The sequence below is a fragment of the Podarcis pityusensis genome (assembly GCF_964106645.2).
Source record: "Podarcis pityusensis genome assembly, chromosome: 5".
Classification (NCBI taxonomy): domain Eukaryota; kingdom Metazoa; phylum Chordata; class Lepidosauria; order Squamata; family Lacertidae; genus Podarcis; species Podarcis pityusensis.
In genome coordinates this window covers 74,068,218-74,082,704 of record NC_138032.1, presented here as the reverse complement: position 1 = coordinate 74,082,704, position 14,487 = coordinate 74,068,218, and the positions used below count along the sequence as shown (strand labels likewise).

The following is a 14,487-nucleotide window of genomic DNA, read 5'->3' as shown; positions in this document are numbered from 1 at the left end:
ACTTTGTGGACAGATATGGCCCTCTTTAGCTCTCTCTTTGTCTCTTCTTTTGCACTGTACGTTTAATATAAAACTAATTGTCAGGATCCAGAGCTTTATAGGCATTGAGATTTCCCCTCCCGCCCTTTGAGCAGAAACCCCACCACCAATGCCATAAAGCAAACTACTTTTTAAAATCTTCTCGGTTTTCAAAGTGGTTTGCCGTGTGGATTTGGGAGGTGTGTTGGGGGGGGGGGGAGGATCCTATTTGAGAAACAGTATCCCAAAGCTCCCATAGGCACAACGAGTGGGTCTTTGTATGTCAGCCAGTAAAAACCTTAAAAAGGAAAACACATACATACATACATACATACATGCACACTGGGACCTTTGAAACGAGAGTTGTTGTCATTGTGTTTATATCCACCAATACATTTTTCCATCCCCTATCTTGCAGTTTCTCTTCATTTTGGGCAACTGCTGCTGGAAATTTATAGTTTTAAAATACACTGCTTGCGATCAGAACCTGGCATGTTTAAAAAGGTTCCTGCTCTCCCTCTTCTTTTGATAAATACTGCAGCTAATGTCTTCCCTTGAATTAATAATACGACATACTTTTATTGTACCCAGATGTTCCTTCGGGGGGGAGGGAGTCCCACAGATATAAAAGGAAGGCATCTGAAGGTGGCCAGAAAGTAGGTGAAGGAGGTCACAGAGTATAAAAATAGACAGGATCTGTTTAAAGACATCATAGCACAATGCTAAGGATTGCTTTGGAAAGAGCACTTTTTGAGCCAGTGCTTATAAAAGCAACAATTGATAGAGAACATGCAACTGTAATTAAATTTTGCATAAACATTCTATAGCATGGAAGAATGAACATTGCAAACGATGAAAGGTGTGCTTTTAATAGCCTATAAGGTATCTAAATTATTATAAAGGGAGGAATGCCTTAAATGGAAATATGACTTTCTCTAACCTATCTTCCCAGATTAAATGTGTATGTTATTTTGATGAAGAATGTCAAACCTCTGTGTTTTACATAACAATTTACATACCTAATAGCAATTGACACTGATTGCAACAGACCTCTAGCAGTCATTATAAACTTATATAACTCCAAAATGATTACAATGTTTGCCTGAAAAACCGGCTGCTTGAAATAGAAGTAAAATTAATGTACTATGAACAGCTTTGTTGCATTATGCATTTGATTCCGATTAAATCAAGGCCTGAGCAAAGCTCTTGATAGCTCAGGGAGAGTGCAAGGTTCAGTGAAGCTTTTTATTTAGAACATTTTGAGATGTAGTGTGTGCGCACGTGTGTGTGTGTGTGTGTGTGTGTGTAATGTTAATTCCCCCCCCCTCCTTATTTGTCACTAACAAAGAGGCACATTTTTAAAAGCAGGTATTTATTGGATCTCAATTTCCCAGCGTTGCCATGAGATCATTCTGCAACATGTAGCTGAGATAAACTGGCTTGTTTGATATTCAGCAATGTGTCTCATGTTTCCTCAGAGCAAGATTACTCAGGAGTAACTGAGCTGCTCATATAATGGCCAGGAGTACTCGCTGTGTTTGTCTACCTTGACATGTGTAAACACATGAGTAGGAAGAACCAGTTTAAATAATATAATTCCTCTGTTGCTGAATAAGTACAGTGAATGTTATTTGCTGTGCTGTGTGGTTCAATAATGAGTACTACTCCCTGGGGAACACCCATAATTTATGTAATATTTTGGAGGCAATTCATACAGCACCATTATGAGAAGCTCTTTGATGGTGTAAAGGGAGCAAAAAAAAAAAAAATGCAGTTAAACCTATTTTACTGCATTCTGTAGTTCTCTCATTACAGAGGATTCTAAAAGTGTTTGGCCCCTAACCCTTTAAACTTAAAAGGAAACCTTTATTAAAAGAGACAATTGGATTAAAGTGCAGATATACAGACAATTTAAAAATAAGTCTTGTTCATATAGGGAGGTATAATCACATCAAAATATATTTATTTATGTCTCTCTCTCTAGCTAAGCTCTTTGACATGAGTTCAATAGCCAACAAATGGCATCCACTTCATATGGAATGATGGAATTTGCATCCTTCCTTAGCTCCAATGTTAAAGATATTCATTTTTGTCAGCTCTGTAGTGGACCAAGCTTTAGCTAGGCATTCTGAAATGTCCACAAGCATCGGTATTTTGGATGCTTGAGGCTGTTTGTGCCAGTGTAAAACAAAATTCTGCAAACCATCCCATCTAACCATGTCAGTCAAATTTGATCCATTAGAGACTTAGTTCAGCATCAAGCAACAGCAGGGATGGTTTGAAACAACCAGTGCAGAGACAGCTATGCATTTTATGCTAGTTGCAAAATAGGGATGATAGCAGGAAACAGGCAACGCACTCCTGGTGGCAGATGGTATGTACAAGACACCCATGCCTGGGATCTGGACCATGGGACTATAAATGTTCCCACCAGTGGAAGTTCCCCATAGGGCTTTCCCTACTTTCAAGAGTTTCATAGACGAGTGCAGGGGCAGCATGACTTTGCAAGGAACATGCCTGGCTATTGGGGAGTGCTAACACTTTTGGGAGGTCCATGTAAGACAATGCATGATCTGTGAGATGTGCACCAAGACCTCTTGAGATGGCTGGGGTGCAGTTGTATGGGATATACGGTCGCTCTGGGTGCATCTTGATATTCCTCACCCTGCAGGCTACATTCATGATGAAATTAGCTGCTCCACTTGTAGAAGCTTGTTTCCTCATGTGGAAGAGGATCTCTGGATCCCAGCCAAGGTCTCTTATCTGAGTGGCAGTAAATACTTGTTTAATCAAGGACTGCTTTGTGTATGCACTCCAGTTTCCTGCTACATTAACTAAATGACATTTTAAAAATAATGCTCTTTCTAATAACTATGTTAGTTTTATATAGGAACATATAATGCAAAGCTTATTTCGTGTGTTTTGTTTTTTATGCTGTTTGTTTTATATCCTGGAAGTGAATTTAAGCTCAGTAAAAAAAAAATTCTTTTATATCTGTAACTGTATCTCTGAGAAATGTTTTCCCTTGTGATTTTAAGAAAGGAATGGTATATGTGCAAAGCCAATGTTTACTCTCTGAATTATGTAAATGTCGTTTGCAGATTGTTTGTGTTTCTCCCCCCAAAAAAAACCTTTTTGTGTGCGTAGATGTGATTGTTATCTTCTTGCTTCACTGTGAAAGAAAAACTGTTTGATTTGCATTTCTTTGAAAAAAGTTGGTTAATGCAATGCTTATCTAAATACTTATTGTCCCTCTAACAGTTAACCTTTGGACTATGTTTCAAGCTGCTCAAAAACTGGGAGGATATGAAACAGTAAGTGTTTAAGTAACTTAAATGGGAAAAAAATGTGTAATCTAGCTTTCCCCTGTTTAGGGTGGTGTTTCTTTTTCTCAAACACACACAGATACACACACAGAGGAAATAACAATGTAGTACAGAGAGAGAGGGGGGGGGGGTTATTGGGTCCTTTTTTAGAAAAAGCCCCAATTAGTTCCAGGTTTGGCAAAACTGTAAACTTGTTGAAGAAGAAAAAAAACACTTCTTGAGTGGAAAACATGTGTAACTCTTCCCTGTCAAGGAAATTGGTTGGGTCTGTAATTTTTTCCCATGTTGAGAAAGGGCTATTCTTGTACAACAAGCCAAGATTGCATAAAATGAAATTTCACTTGGCATAGTCCCTGACATCTGTTCATGTTGGAATATGGGAAATGTATTAAATGCTTTCAAAAGTAATCAGCGTTGTCCATTAAGGAATAGCTTGGTGCAGTATCTTTCTTTACTGTGAATAGTAAAAGATCTTTATTAGACAAGGGTCAGTGCCACATAAACAGGAAGTTATCCAAAGTATAAAGGCAAGGGGGGAGGGAAGCGGAATACTCTGACACTTTTTATCAACTAACCATATCTGACATGGCCACTTTATTTTTAGCTCACAGGGAAATTTGATGGTTGCGGATTTTACAGCATGTATTCCAAACCAATAAAACGTTGGAGCAACAAACTGCGATTAAGATCTTGAAATGAGAAGAAAGAGCTGCTTTAATATGGCATATAAAGATGGCATCTGCAATAAAGCCCATTTGACATAAGACGATCGTCATTGGGAATATTTCCCCAGCCCATAATGCTCAGATTAGGTTGTGCATTTCCTGCCACAGTTGAATGCAAAAAAACATATTTAAATAGCTAGCTAGCTAGATATATTTATTTGTTTTGCTTTGTTCACTGAGTATAAATCTGGGCTGCATCTATTCCATAATGAAGTAACAGAGAACACAAAAGCTGAAATTAATTTAAGCTGAAATGTAATCACTCTGGTATTTGTCCCATAGAACAAAGTCTGTTGTGTCATTTTAATGCCTGTGCAGTTAGCTAACATATCTGTGGTTGTGAAATAGTAATCACATACAGGTATTGGTAGCTTTAGTTGACTTTCTTTGGTTTGCATCTGATCTGAGTGCCTGATTCTGTGCTTGTTTACTTGGGAGTTAACCCAACTCTAATTTATTTAAATTTATTCACTACACTGGGTACACCAAATAGCTGTTGTTCTCTGAGCAATGTACAGAAAACATCAAAAACTAAATATACTAAAACAACAATAATAAAATTAAAGCAGAACTTCTTAAGCACTAAGGAAGTGCTTAAGCACTAAGGAAGGCTAAAAAAAAAATCTTGCCAATCAGTTGATAATACAAGCATTAAAAGTATTCTTTGAGTTTTGCTTTGAAGTAAGGATGTATAGGGTTCCAATGTTGAACCTTTGGAAAGTTCCGCTTCTGTTACAGTTTTTGGTGTTCAAAGGCTTTATTCATGCAGGAACTATTTACAGTAGAGATGAGAGAGAATAGAAGACATATTTTCTCAACAAGTTGGGAGAGAGAAAAATGGCTCAGCTTTTAGGGTTGGCGTTTAACTTAGACAGAGAGTTACAAACAAGTGCTGGCTAGATTGCTAGAGAAGCAGTGCTCTCTTGTGGTTTAAAGTAACATATGCATTAGCTGGAAGCTCATGAGAAGGAAATTTTATTTGCTTTTCTCCAACACTTCTGGGCAAATGCTATTAGAAAGTGAAATTAGGCAAGTATGTTAAGTTGGAGCCATCAAGTTAATGACATGTCTTAAATCTTGGCCCTTACATTGTTCCAGATTTTATATTCAAATAAGTGTGCAGTTTACACACACACACACAAAAAAACCAGCAGCAAAGTAAGATAAAATATGGAGTAGTGACAAAGAGAAGTCAAGATAGCCTTTGAAGTTATTTCTAACAATCTGGCCATTTGGGGTGCCATCTTATGTAATGTGTTCAATGCAACTTTCTCCCTGAAAGGATTTCTGCCTTAGTCTATTAAAATGGCTAAAAATATTTGTATAAACCCTCTTCCCAGATGTTGCATAACTTGTTAACCTCCATCATGCTTATCCAATGTAAAACTATAGTTTTCTCCTTAAATGCCACATTCATTGTATTTTTCACACCATATTACAACCTTTGAGCCATTCTTCTTTCCAGTAGAGTGAAACTTACAAATTGAGATTTCATAATGCGCAGGATTTAGCAGTTCTGATTTAAGCTTTCATCACTTTGACCAAACTAAGCTTAAGGGGCTGTCTGCCCAGCCAGCAAGCAGTTCATGTTCTGCTGCAAACAATTCAACTAAAGCAGGCACATGAGAAAGCTTCCCTGATCTGAGCAGGAATGATGAGGCACAGGATACAGGATGCTGATACTAGCACCACTCCTGCATATACACAGATTGAACAAGATTCTGATGCCCATATTTTCCCTTCTGTTTTGCGGCACTCCTGCTGTCAGCAACAGCTTTTTAGTGGGGCAGAAGGGGTTCCTAGTTTGAAAGGGTGCCTCTGAAGACCTAGTGCACGTGCAGCCCGTTAGTTTCCAGCATAATTCAGATAAGAAGTGTTGGATACACTTCAGCATGCACCTGATAGAGATCCAAGTGGCAGATTTGCATTGGTACTCATATACAATTCACACCCCACATTTGTTTGTTTGTTTGATATACCGTATTTTTAGCTCTATAAGATGCACATTTCCCCCTCCAAAAATTAGGGGGAAATGTGTGTGCATCTTATGGAGCGAATGCAGGCTCCTTGGCTTCAGCAATAGCAACGCAAAGCCTCCGAAGTGCAGTGGGAGCGCTCCCACCGCGCTCCGAAGGCTTCGCGTTGCTTTTGCTGAAGCCTGGAGAGCGAGAGGGGTCGGTGCGCACCGACCCCTCTCGCTCTCCAGGCTTCAAAGATAGCTGCCGGAAGCCTCCGGAGCACAGCAGGAGCTTCCGCTGCGCTCCGGAGGCTTTGGGTTCCTATCGCTGAAGGATAGGTGCCCCTTCAGCTAAGGCACAGCGACCCTTCAGCTAAGCGGGAGGAGAAATTGAAGGGGCTCCATTTCTCCTGCCACTTTGCTGAAGGGGCGCTGAGCAGAGAGGGGGAGAATTTTTTTTCCCTTGTTCTCCCCCTCTAAAACAAGGTGCGTCCTATGGTCAGGTGCGTCCTATAGAGCGAAAAATACGGTGTACTCCTTTCTGTTTGTTGTTTAGGCGTAAGGGTCAAAAAACTTTTGGTGTTGTTGCTTTTCCTGAGGCCTTCTGTATGTTACAAAATTATTGTGGAGTTCTGAATTCAGAACAACATGTGCTGGCATGAGCTGCTTAAGAATTCTAGTTGAATTTAGATAGTGTTATCCTTTTGGGAATTATAGTTGTGCATGATAACCTAAATGTCTGAAACGGGGACTGCCAAATGTCTGTAAATGACAGTGCTCCATGATGTCTGATTTATTGCCTCAGGCAGTTGTCCAGCTGTGGGAGTCAAGATGGGGGCTGATAAGTCCAGCTCAGGTTGGCTATTGCCAACTAAACATTGGTTATCTCTTAACTTGAACATGTGAGCTCATTTTCCAATGAATGGATGTGCCACAGGCTGGAGACAGATGTAAAATACAAACAATAGAGAAAAGCGGTTTTTCCTGATGACTCAGAGTAAATGCTTTATTTCCTTCAGAGTTAACATGAAATCAGTGTTTTGGAAGTAATACTGTCACACTGGAGGCATCTCTCCCCCAAAGCCTTTACACTAGATTCAGAATCAGGCTCCTGGGCATCATTCATCATTTTAAATCAAATGATATCTATGCTGACACTATTTCCAGCAATATTCTGATTGCCCCCAAGATTCGTTTTTGAATTTGCATTGGCCGTGGAGGTGTTCTCTGTTTCAGAAACCACCCCATTGCACGATCTTAATTGCATACCATTAGCTTGTGTCTGCTTTTTGACTCAACAGATGCTTGCTCTTCAGTGGGGTATCAGGCTGCACCTGCAGTTCGTCAGATTTACTTGTACAGAGTTTTGAGGTACAGAGTGTACATAAGAATTGCCCTAGTTGATCAAGCCAGGTGCCCATAATGCACCTGGTCATGGAGAATCCATTTAGCTATGGATGTCTTGGAGATGCTCTTATGTGGCTACAGCTTTCACTGTCTTGATTAGGCCTATTGTTATGGCGTCACCTGATAAGAGTCATGGGTAGTGGTGAGGAAGTTGACTAGGAACATAATAATAAAAGTAATAAGCTTCAGTGAAGGTGTGTTCATTGAAATATTCACCTGCTGTCAAAATGTTACAGTATAGTCAGTACAGTTACAGTACTGTCAAAATGTTACAGTACAGTCAGATCAGAGCTGATCCAGTTCATAGCAAGTTTAAACTGAGAGAGAGATTTTAATGTAGCTGGAATTGGACGGTAGCGTGTCCATCCCACACCCAAATGGAGGTGAGGGGATGCCAAACAGTTCAATGGTGGCTGACTGTGCTCAGTTGGCATGGAATGCTGATTTGCTTTGGGGAGTGGGGTGGAATGAATCATAGAATCATAGGACTGTAGAGTTGGAAGGGACTGTGCAGGTCATCTAGTCCAAACCCCTGCAATGCATAATTTTTTTTGCCTAAGGTGGGGCTTAAACCCACAACCCTAGGATTAAAAGTCTCATGCTCCACCATCTGAGCTATGAATGGAATGGCTGGATCCCTGAAGAGCAAAACTACAGATTGCAGTATTTTGTTGCAGGACCCCACTTATGCCATCTTAGTATCTCTCTCTTTCAGAGTTGCCCCTTGTCTGTTTTAATCTTCTGCCATTTAAAACCATCCATATAAGTTTCTTCTTAAAGATAAAAGTAGTGGAGCCTCCCTTGCAGAGCAGGGTAGCTCTAATGGGCTATAATGTTTCCCGATTTTAATTAGATCCATCCCGATAAATCTGAGAAAATGCAGAGGTAATAATAATAATCCAAAGACATAGACTCAGGTGATTCTTTAACACGGTAAATTCCCACCTGTTTCAAACTTGCCCGGATTGCTCTTTGGGGGAAATTTAAATTATAGTAGGCTTTGAACCCACTCTATTCTGTCACATTCCTTTTTCTGTGGAGAGACTGACAGCTTTAAGCAAGTCTCAGCTGTTATGATTGAGAGCTACAGCCTCAGAACAAATGTTTAAATAATAGTAAGAGCTGTGGAACAGACTCCCATGAGAGGTGGTGGACTCTCCTTCCGTGGAGGCAGAGGTTGGATGGCCATCTGTCATGGATGCTTTGTTGAGATTCCTGCATAGCAGGGGGTTGAACTGGATGACCCTTGGGGTCCCTTCCATTGCTACAGATACCATGTGCAAATATTGTTGCACCTTTAAGCAGAAACAGAGGGACACACATGAATTAGAACAGATTGTCTTGAATCAAATATCAAAAATGAACATTACAGGTGGTGTTCTCTTTATAGTCTTTTAAGACCAGGTTCCCAGAAGGCACACTTTAATTACTTAAATTTAACCATGGGAAGAACATTGATCACCTAGATCAGGCATGGCCAAACTTGGCCCTCCAGATGTTTTGGGACTACAACTTGCATCATCCCTAGCTAACAAGACCAGCGGTCAGGGATGATGGGAATTGTAGCCCCAAAACATCTGGAGGGCCTGACCTAGTTAAAGTTCACTGTTCTATGGTGATAGTTGCAGTGGAAACCGGGAAACATTACAATAACACTGCAATGAATGGGTTACTGTCTGTATTAATATGGGAAGACAGAATATGAGCTTGGCATTTCCATTGCAGCTTCGAGCAAAGATTGCACTGAAGAAGCCTTTTACGATAGAAGGAAAATGACACTTTTATCTAGCAATAAGTGGTCCAAACTTTAAACAACAGTTGGAAGCATAGTGCATTTTCCAGTATGAAAGTGAAATTTGTATAGAACAGCTGAGCACAACTTGTGGCACACCAAACCAAATGGAGCTTGTCAAGTATTAGTAGCTTGGCCTGCCAGGTGTTTGAGACAGTCCATGTTTTTGCAATTCCAGACAAGCAGCAAAGCAGTAAGCTCACTGAGCCCCTGGTGTGATGCTCTACTTGGCTAGTGGGCTGAATTTGACTTGTAGAGTTGCACTGTGTTAGTTTGGAATGGAATACAGAATAGTCGGAGAGCAGCAGGGGGCATCGGTAGGAATCCTGACGATATGTCTGCTCCCCATATTGCACTAGCACAAAGGAAAAATGGGGGAAAGACTTTGTTAAAAGGATGCTAATGGAAGGAAAGTCTAGTGTCGATTTGTGAGCAATCATGCCCTAAATATAATGGTGGCAGGGTTTTCTGAACTTTCCAGAAAAAAAGTTTGCTTCGTTCATATCCTTTAAGAAGATTATGACATCAGGCGTTAGGCCTTATTTTTAAAAAATGTAAATAAGGCATGGTGTCGAGACTTCCAGGAACTGGGTCTTTCATCACCACGTCAGCATAACTTAGCATAATCACTATGGTAAATAAGTGGTGCTGGCCTATTGATTTCAGAGCAGGCATGACTGCCAAGAGAAACTGAATCTGAATTAGTAAAAAAAGAGAGAAGTGTTCTATTAAACATTTCCACACCTTAAACTGTAATGCTCACAGATGGGGGAGAGGAGCATCCATTCTGTTAAAAGTGTGCGTTTACATTCAGGTTATTCACTTTTAACTGAATAAGTGCAGTGAGACCAACCAAACAGCCGTTTTCCACCTTGATCTTCAAAACTAGTCACGCTTGGCACAGAATCTAAGACGGGTTGATACTGACTTCCTTGTCACTTTATTTCTCTGAGCCATAGTGGGCTTGAATGAACACTCTCTCGTACCTACCGCAAGAACGATTTCAACCTCCAGGGATAATCAAAACACAATGTTCTTGTTCCATGCCTGCATCTTGGCTAATCTGCCCTGTTGCGCCACTGTGCCCATTTCTGCCTGTGGTGTGTGCATAAATGGGTCTGTCGATCAGCCATCTTGTGTGCACCTCCCCATATGGGAGTCCTGGATTTGCCAGTTGTGCCCCATGCACTCTAGATCTGGTGGGATATTGTGCGCCAGGAGCCCTTGGTTCTTTGCGCACAACATTCCCACAGCGTGTGGAGGGAGGAGCGTGGGATCCGGGTGTGTGCACATGCCATTTCTACAGTCATGCAGTTGCTCCTTTAAGTTGAAAAAAAAACCCCAAAACAGCTTTGCAAATAAGTTGTAACTGAATATTTAATTTCCCCACACAGAAGACAGTTTTATCAAGGTTTTAGGTTATTTCATACTACTGATGAACAAATAGGCATTTTTGATTTAATCGGCATCTAGAAGTAGGCGGTGGTTATGTCTAATGAGAACAAAACAAAGATAAGCTTCAAGGATGTTTCTCTGAAATTATAACATTACCAAATAACATGTCTCTTGCTTTTGAAGCTGGGTTTCTGAAAAGGAAGCGTTTTATCTTTATGCAGAGCAGGAAAAGCATCATTTACCCTATAATATTTAACTGCTCCACTCATCTGCTCTTTTTAAGATTAAAATTACAGGCCCCCAGATTGCAAGTTTTGATATTTGTTTTCTTTTGATTGCTGCCTTTGGCTCCTTAGTGAACTTCATCAGCAGCACTGTGGGTAACTGTAAAGAATTCTGTGGGACTCTCTATTAAGCACCACAGCATTCCACAAAAATGACAAAATTCACTCAGAATTTATTTTTAAAACATCTTTTCTAAGCAATTTCCCACAACAACATGCCCCCACTTTTTAAATTGCATGCAGAAAAAGGTTGACTATTACCATGCTTTGCCTCTCAGGTTCCTGTTTTTCTTCCTGTTAAGACTATAGAAAATAATGAAGTGGAATTCAGAACAATTATTTTGCCAGGTCTTGTATCTATTATTCTTTTGGCCCCATTTTTCTGTGCAACGTTCCTCCCCACCAAAAAAAATAGCGTGCAAGTTAATACTTTAGAAGATGTTTATTTTCTTCCATTTAGCCAAATAACTCAGATATTAACATTGGATAGTGTTTAGATTTCACTACCATTTGAACTATATATTTTACTGACGCAGACGGATGAAAATAAACAGCTTGTAACATATAGAGTTACAGGCTGTGAGTCTATGTGGATTTAGGGGAGCCTGTGATGGATTAAGGGTTTGCAATGGATTCATTTTCACTAACTCAGTTAAAATAACTATGTGATCATTATTTGTGCTTAGTTTGAGATTCATTTTCATAATTTACCAAGGGATTTGTCTGCATACATTTTGATGCTTAATGGCCCTCAATTGATTGAAGTTCCTTTTCAAGAAATCGTACACACAAAATAGCAAAATTGCTTGATAATGAGACAGCAGTAAAACCCAATTGTACAAAAAAAAAAAAAAAGGTTTATGTGAAGCAAATGTGAAAAATGTCTCTCTCTCTCTTTTGCTTTTAAAAGAGCCATAGATACATATTCAATCCGTTCTAGAGGGGATTTAACAGCGCTTGTAGTACATGGCGTTCTAAATGTCTCACATATACATTTGTTGCTGTGAATTCAAACTCTGCACACACACAAATATCTGTAAAGATGCAAGATTAAATTTTCCATTGCCACTTTTACAGATAACAGCCCGCCGACAATGGAAACATATTTATGATGAATTAGGTGGTAACCCTGGGAGCACAAGTGCAGCCACGTGTACTCGTAGACATTATGAAAGGTAAGATAACAAATATGAAATGCTTGTTTAATAAAGGAGAAAAATTAATTTGAAGGGACTTCAAAGCCTTTTGTAAAGAAATGGGGGCAGAGAGGGGGGAGAGGCAAGAAGGCCTCTTACAAAAGGCACAGTAAATATTCCATCACCAGTTTAGTCCTGTAATATGCTGTAATTTAAACCAGTGTGTGTCTCCGATTGCAAAGCAAATAAATCGGGGGATATGATTCCTTTCTTCTTCATACCTTGTTTTACCAAAGCTTCTATAATATAGAAGCTGTAACTGATGAGCAAAACAGATGATAGTTTGATGATGGACAAAATGATCATATCTTAACTGCTTGGCTGGGGTTTTTTTGTTGTTTTTTTGTCTTTTAAAAACCACTCTGCAGATAAATGCAAATAAAGCAATGTATGGCTGTCTTCAGATTAGTGGGATGTTCCCATTATAAGTCACGGGGGGAAAAACATTTCTTCCATATTCCTTTAATGTTTTCTTCTCTCCTTTCTTCTTGCAGCTGACAACCATTTATCTTTCTAAAGTGCAGCAGAGTTGCTGTTTTATAAACATTGATTTTGTACCCTTTCTGAGTTAATAATAGTTTCCAAAGGTTGGGTATCCAGCGTACATCGGATAACATGATACGGTTGTGATGCTTCCTTAAAAGAATTTTGAGAAAATACGGCCATTAATAAAATATGTGTGCTTTCAAGCTCTGAAATGAGCAATATGATCTCATGCTCCAGATCACTAACTAGTTTCCTGTAGGGGCCAAGAGAGTGTTTGTTTATCACCATCTTACAGCATTGCAATGCTTTTTTGGCATACGTTGAACATACGTGTCTTTTCTAAAGTGTTAACTGCTAGCCAGACTGAAAGAAGTGAGGTGCCAGCCATATTCTGTATAGGACTATTGTTCACTTTAAATTCCAGAGTGAAAATCTGATTAGTGTTACAGGTAGGTAAGTAAATGTCTTCTAGCGTGGGAGCCTGGAACCGTGCAAATTATGGACAATCCACATTAAGAGTTGGCCATTCTCAGTTGATCCCACTGAATAATATGAGTCAAAGTAAACAGACTCTTTGGATCATAACCAGTGAGCACACTTTAGAGAATTTTAGTTTAGGCAAGTCCCATTAAATCCCGTGGAGGTTAGCTGGTTCCTTGTCACCTTGATTTCTGTGGGATTTTGCCTTGCTTGGGAGGCAAAGAACATGGCTTGGGAGAAAAAGAACATAGTGTGGTATCCAACTAAGTCATACTCAAGGGTAGACCCATTGAACTCGATGGACATGACTAATTTAAGTGCATTAATTAAAAATTGTCTGTAACTCAATTGCAAACAAACCGCCTTTAGCAATCTCCCTATACAGGAGAGGCAGTGTTAGTGCCCACATGGAAGGTGACTACTGTGAGGGACATTTGAGTGTAGTCTCCATTTCAGGATCAAGCAACAAGTTATGTTAAGCACATTTTTTAAAAAGGCATGCTTCATTGGCCACCTAGTTTTCGAGAAAAAGCAGCTACGTGGAGAGCAACTTCAGAGGCAAATAGTAGCCAAGGTGTCGATGTCACCCTGATGTTTGGCCCCGTTCCGGATTGTGGCCTTGATTGCTTTTTCTGGAAGAAGAAAAGTGGCCATGGAAACACACGTTGTGGTTTTAATGCAATCTTTGATCCTCATTGCGAATCAGTGGCTGGTGTAGCGGGCGGAGGAAGGGTTGATTGGTCCATATACCCTCTCACCCTGCAATAGATAATGAGTGGAGCATGAATTTCCCCTGATCATGCCAGGATGCGTTTGTGGGGCAAAGGATGTCTCGCCATGCCTAGAATGTCTTTCTCCCAAACTTTGGCGCTTCTGTTCTTGTTACTCATGTTTCTGTTCTCTTGCTGTGTGAGAACTGGGAACAAAGAAATGGCCTTGTTGGTGCTGTTGGTTCTGTGAATTGGACCCTACCTTTCTCAGACAGGAATATTAACTTTACAGGTGAATGTTTTCCGGCTTCTTGATGTCTCTTGGTTTCTGCTCCCCCCCCCCCCCCATCAACAGAAGTTTGCATTTCAGGCAGGTTTTCCTAAAGTGGTAGCAAAGTAAGCTGCAGTTTTCACACTTCAGTTAAGCAGCATAAGGCCTACTTTTTAGATGAGACCGGATTTAAAATGTAATAGGAAATTTGGAAAGAAATTTGGAAATTTGGCAACATTAGATGGCATTTTGCAAAACGTTTTGAATAAACTATTAGAAAGAAAGGCCATTGAATCCATTTGTCTAGGTTGCAGAACTGTTCTTTTTCAATGAAAGCAGTTGTAAACAAACAAAATTGGCAGAAGTTGACTGGCACCTAAAAACCGTATTAGCAGTTGAGTTGCAGTTGACACAGTTTTCTGCAGGTTTGATTTATCCGT

General features: G+C 40.0%; 1 protein-coding gene across 4 annotated transcripts in view; it reads left to right on the top strand.

Moving 5' to 3' along the window:
* The window catches only part of ARID5B (AT-rich interaction domain 5B), a 182,154-nt gene that overhangs the window by 137,304 nt on the left and 30,363 nt on the right, over positions 1-14,487 (top strand). For 3 of the 4 annotated variants that reach the window (XM_081004866.1, XM_081004864.1, XM_081004867.1), the window contains 2 exons: positions 3,280-3,332; positions 11,982-12,079. In XM_081004866.1, coding sequence (XP_080860992.1) covers positions 3,280-3,332; positions 11,982-12,079 — 151 coding nt within the window. The remainder of the gene's footprint in view (positions 1-3,279; positions 3,333-11,981; positions 12,080-14,487) is intronic. The other variant, XM_081004865.1, reaches the window with a different exon arrangement.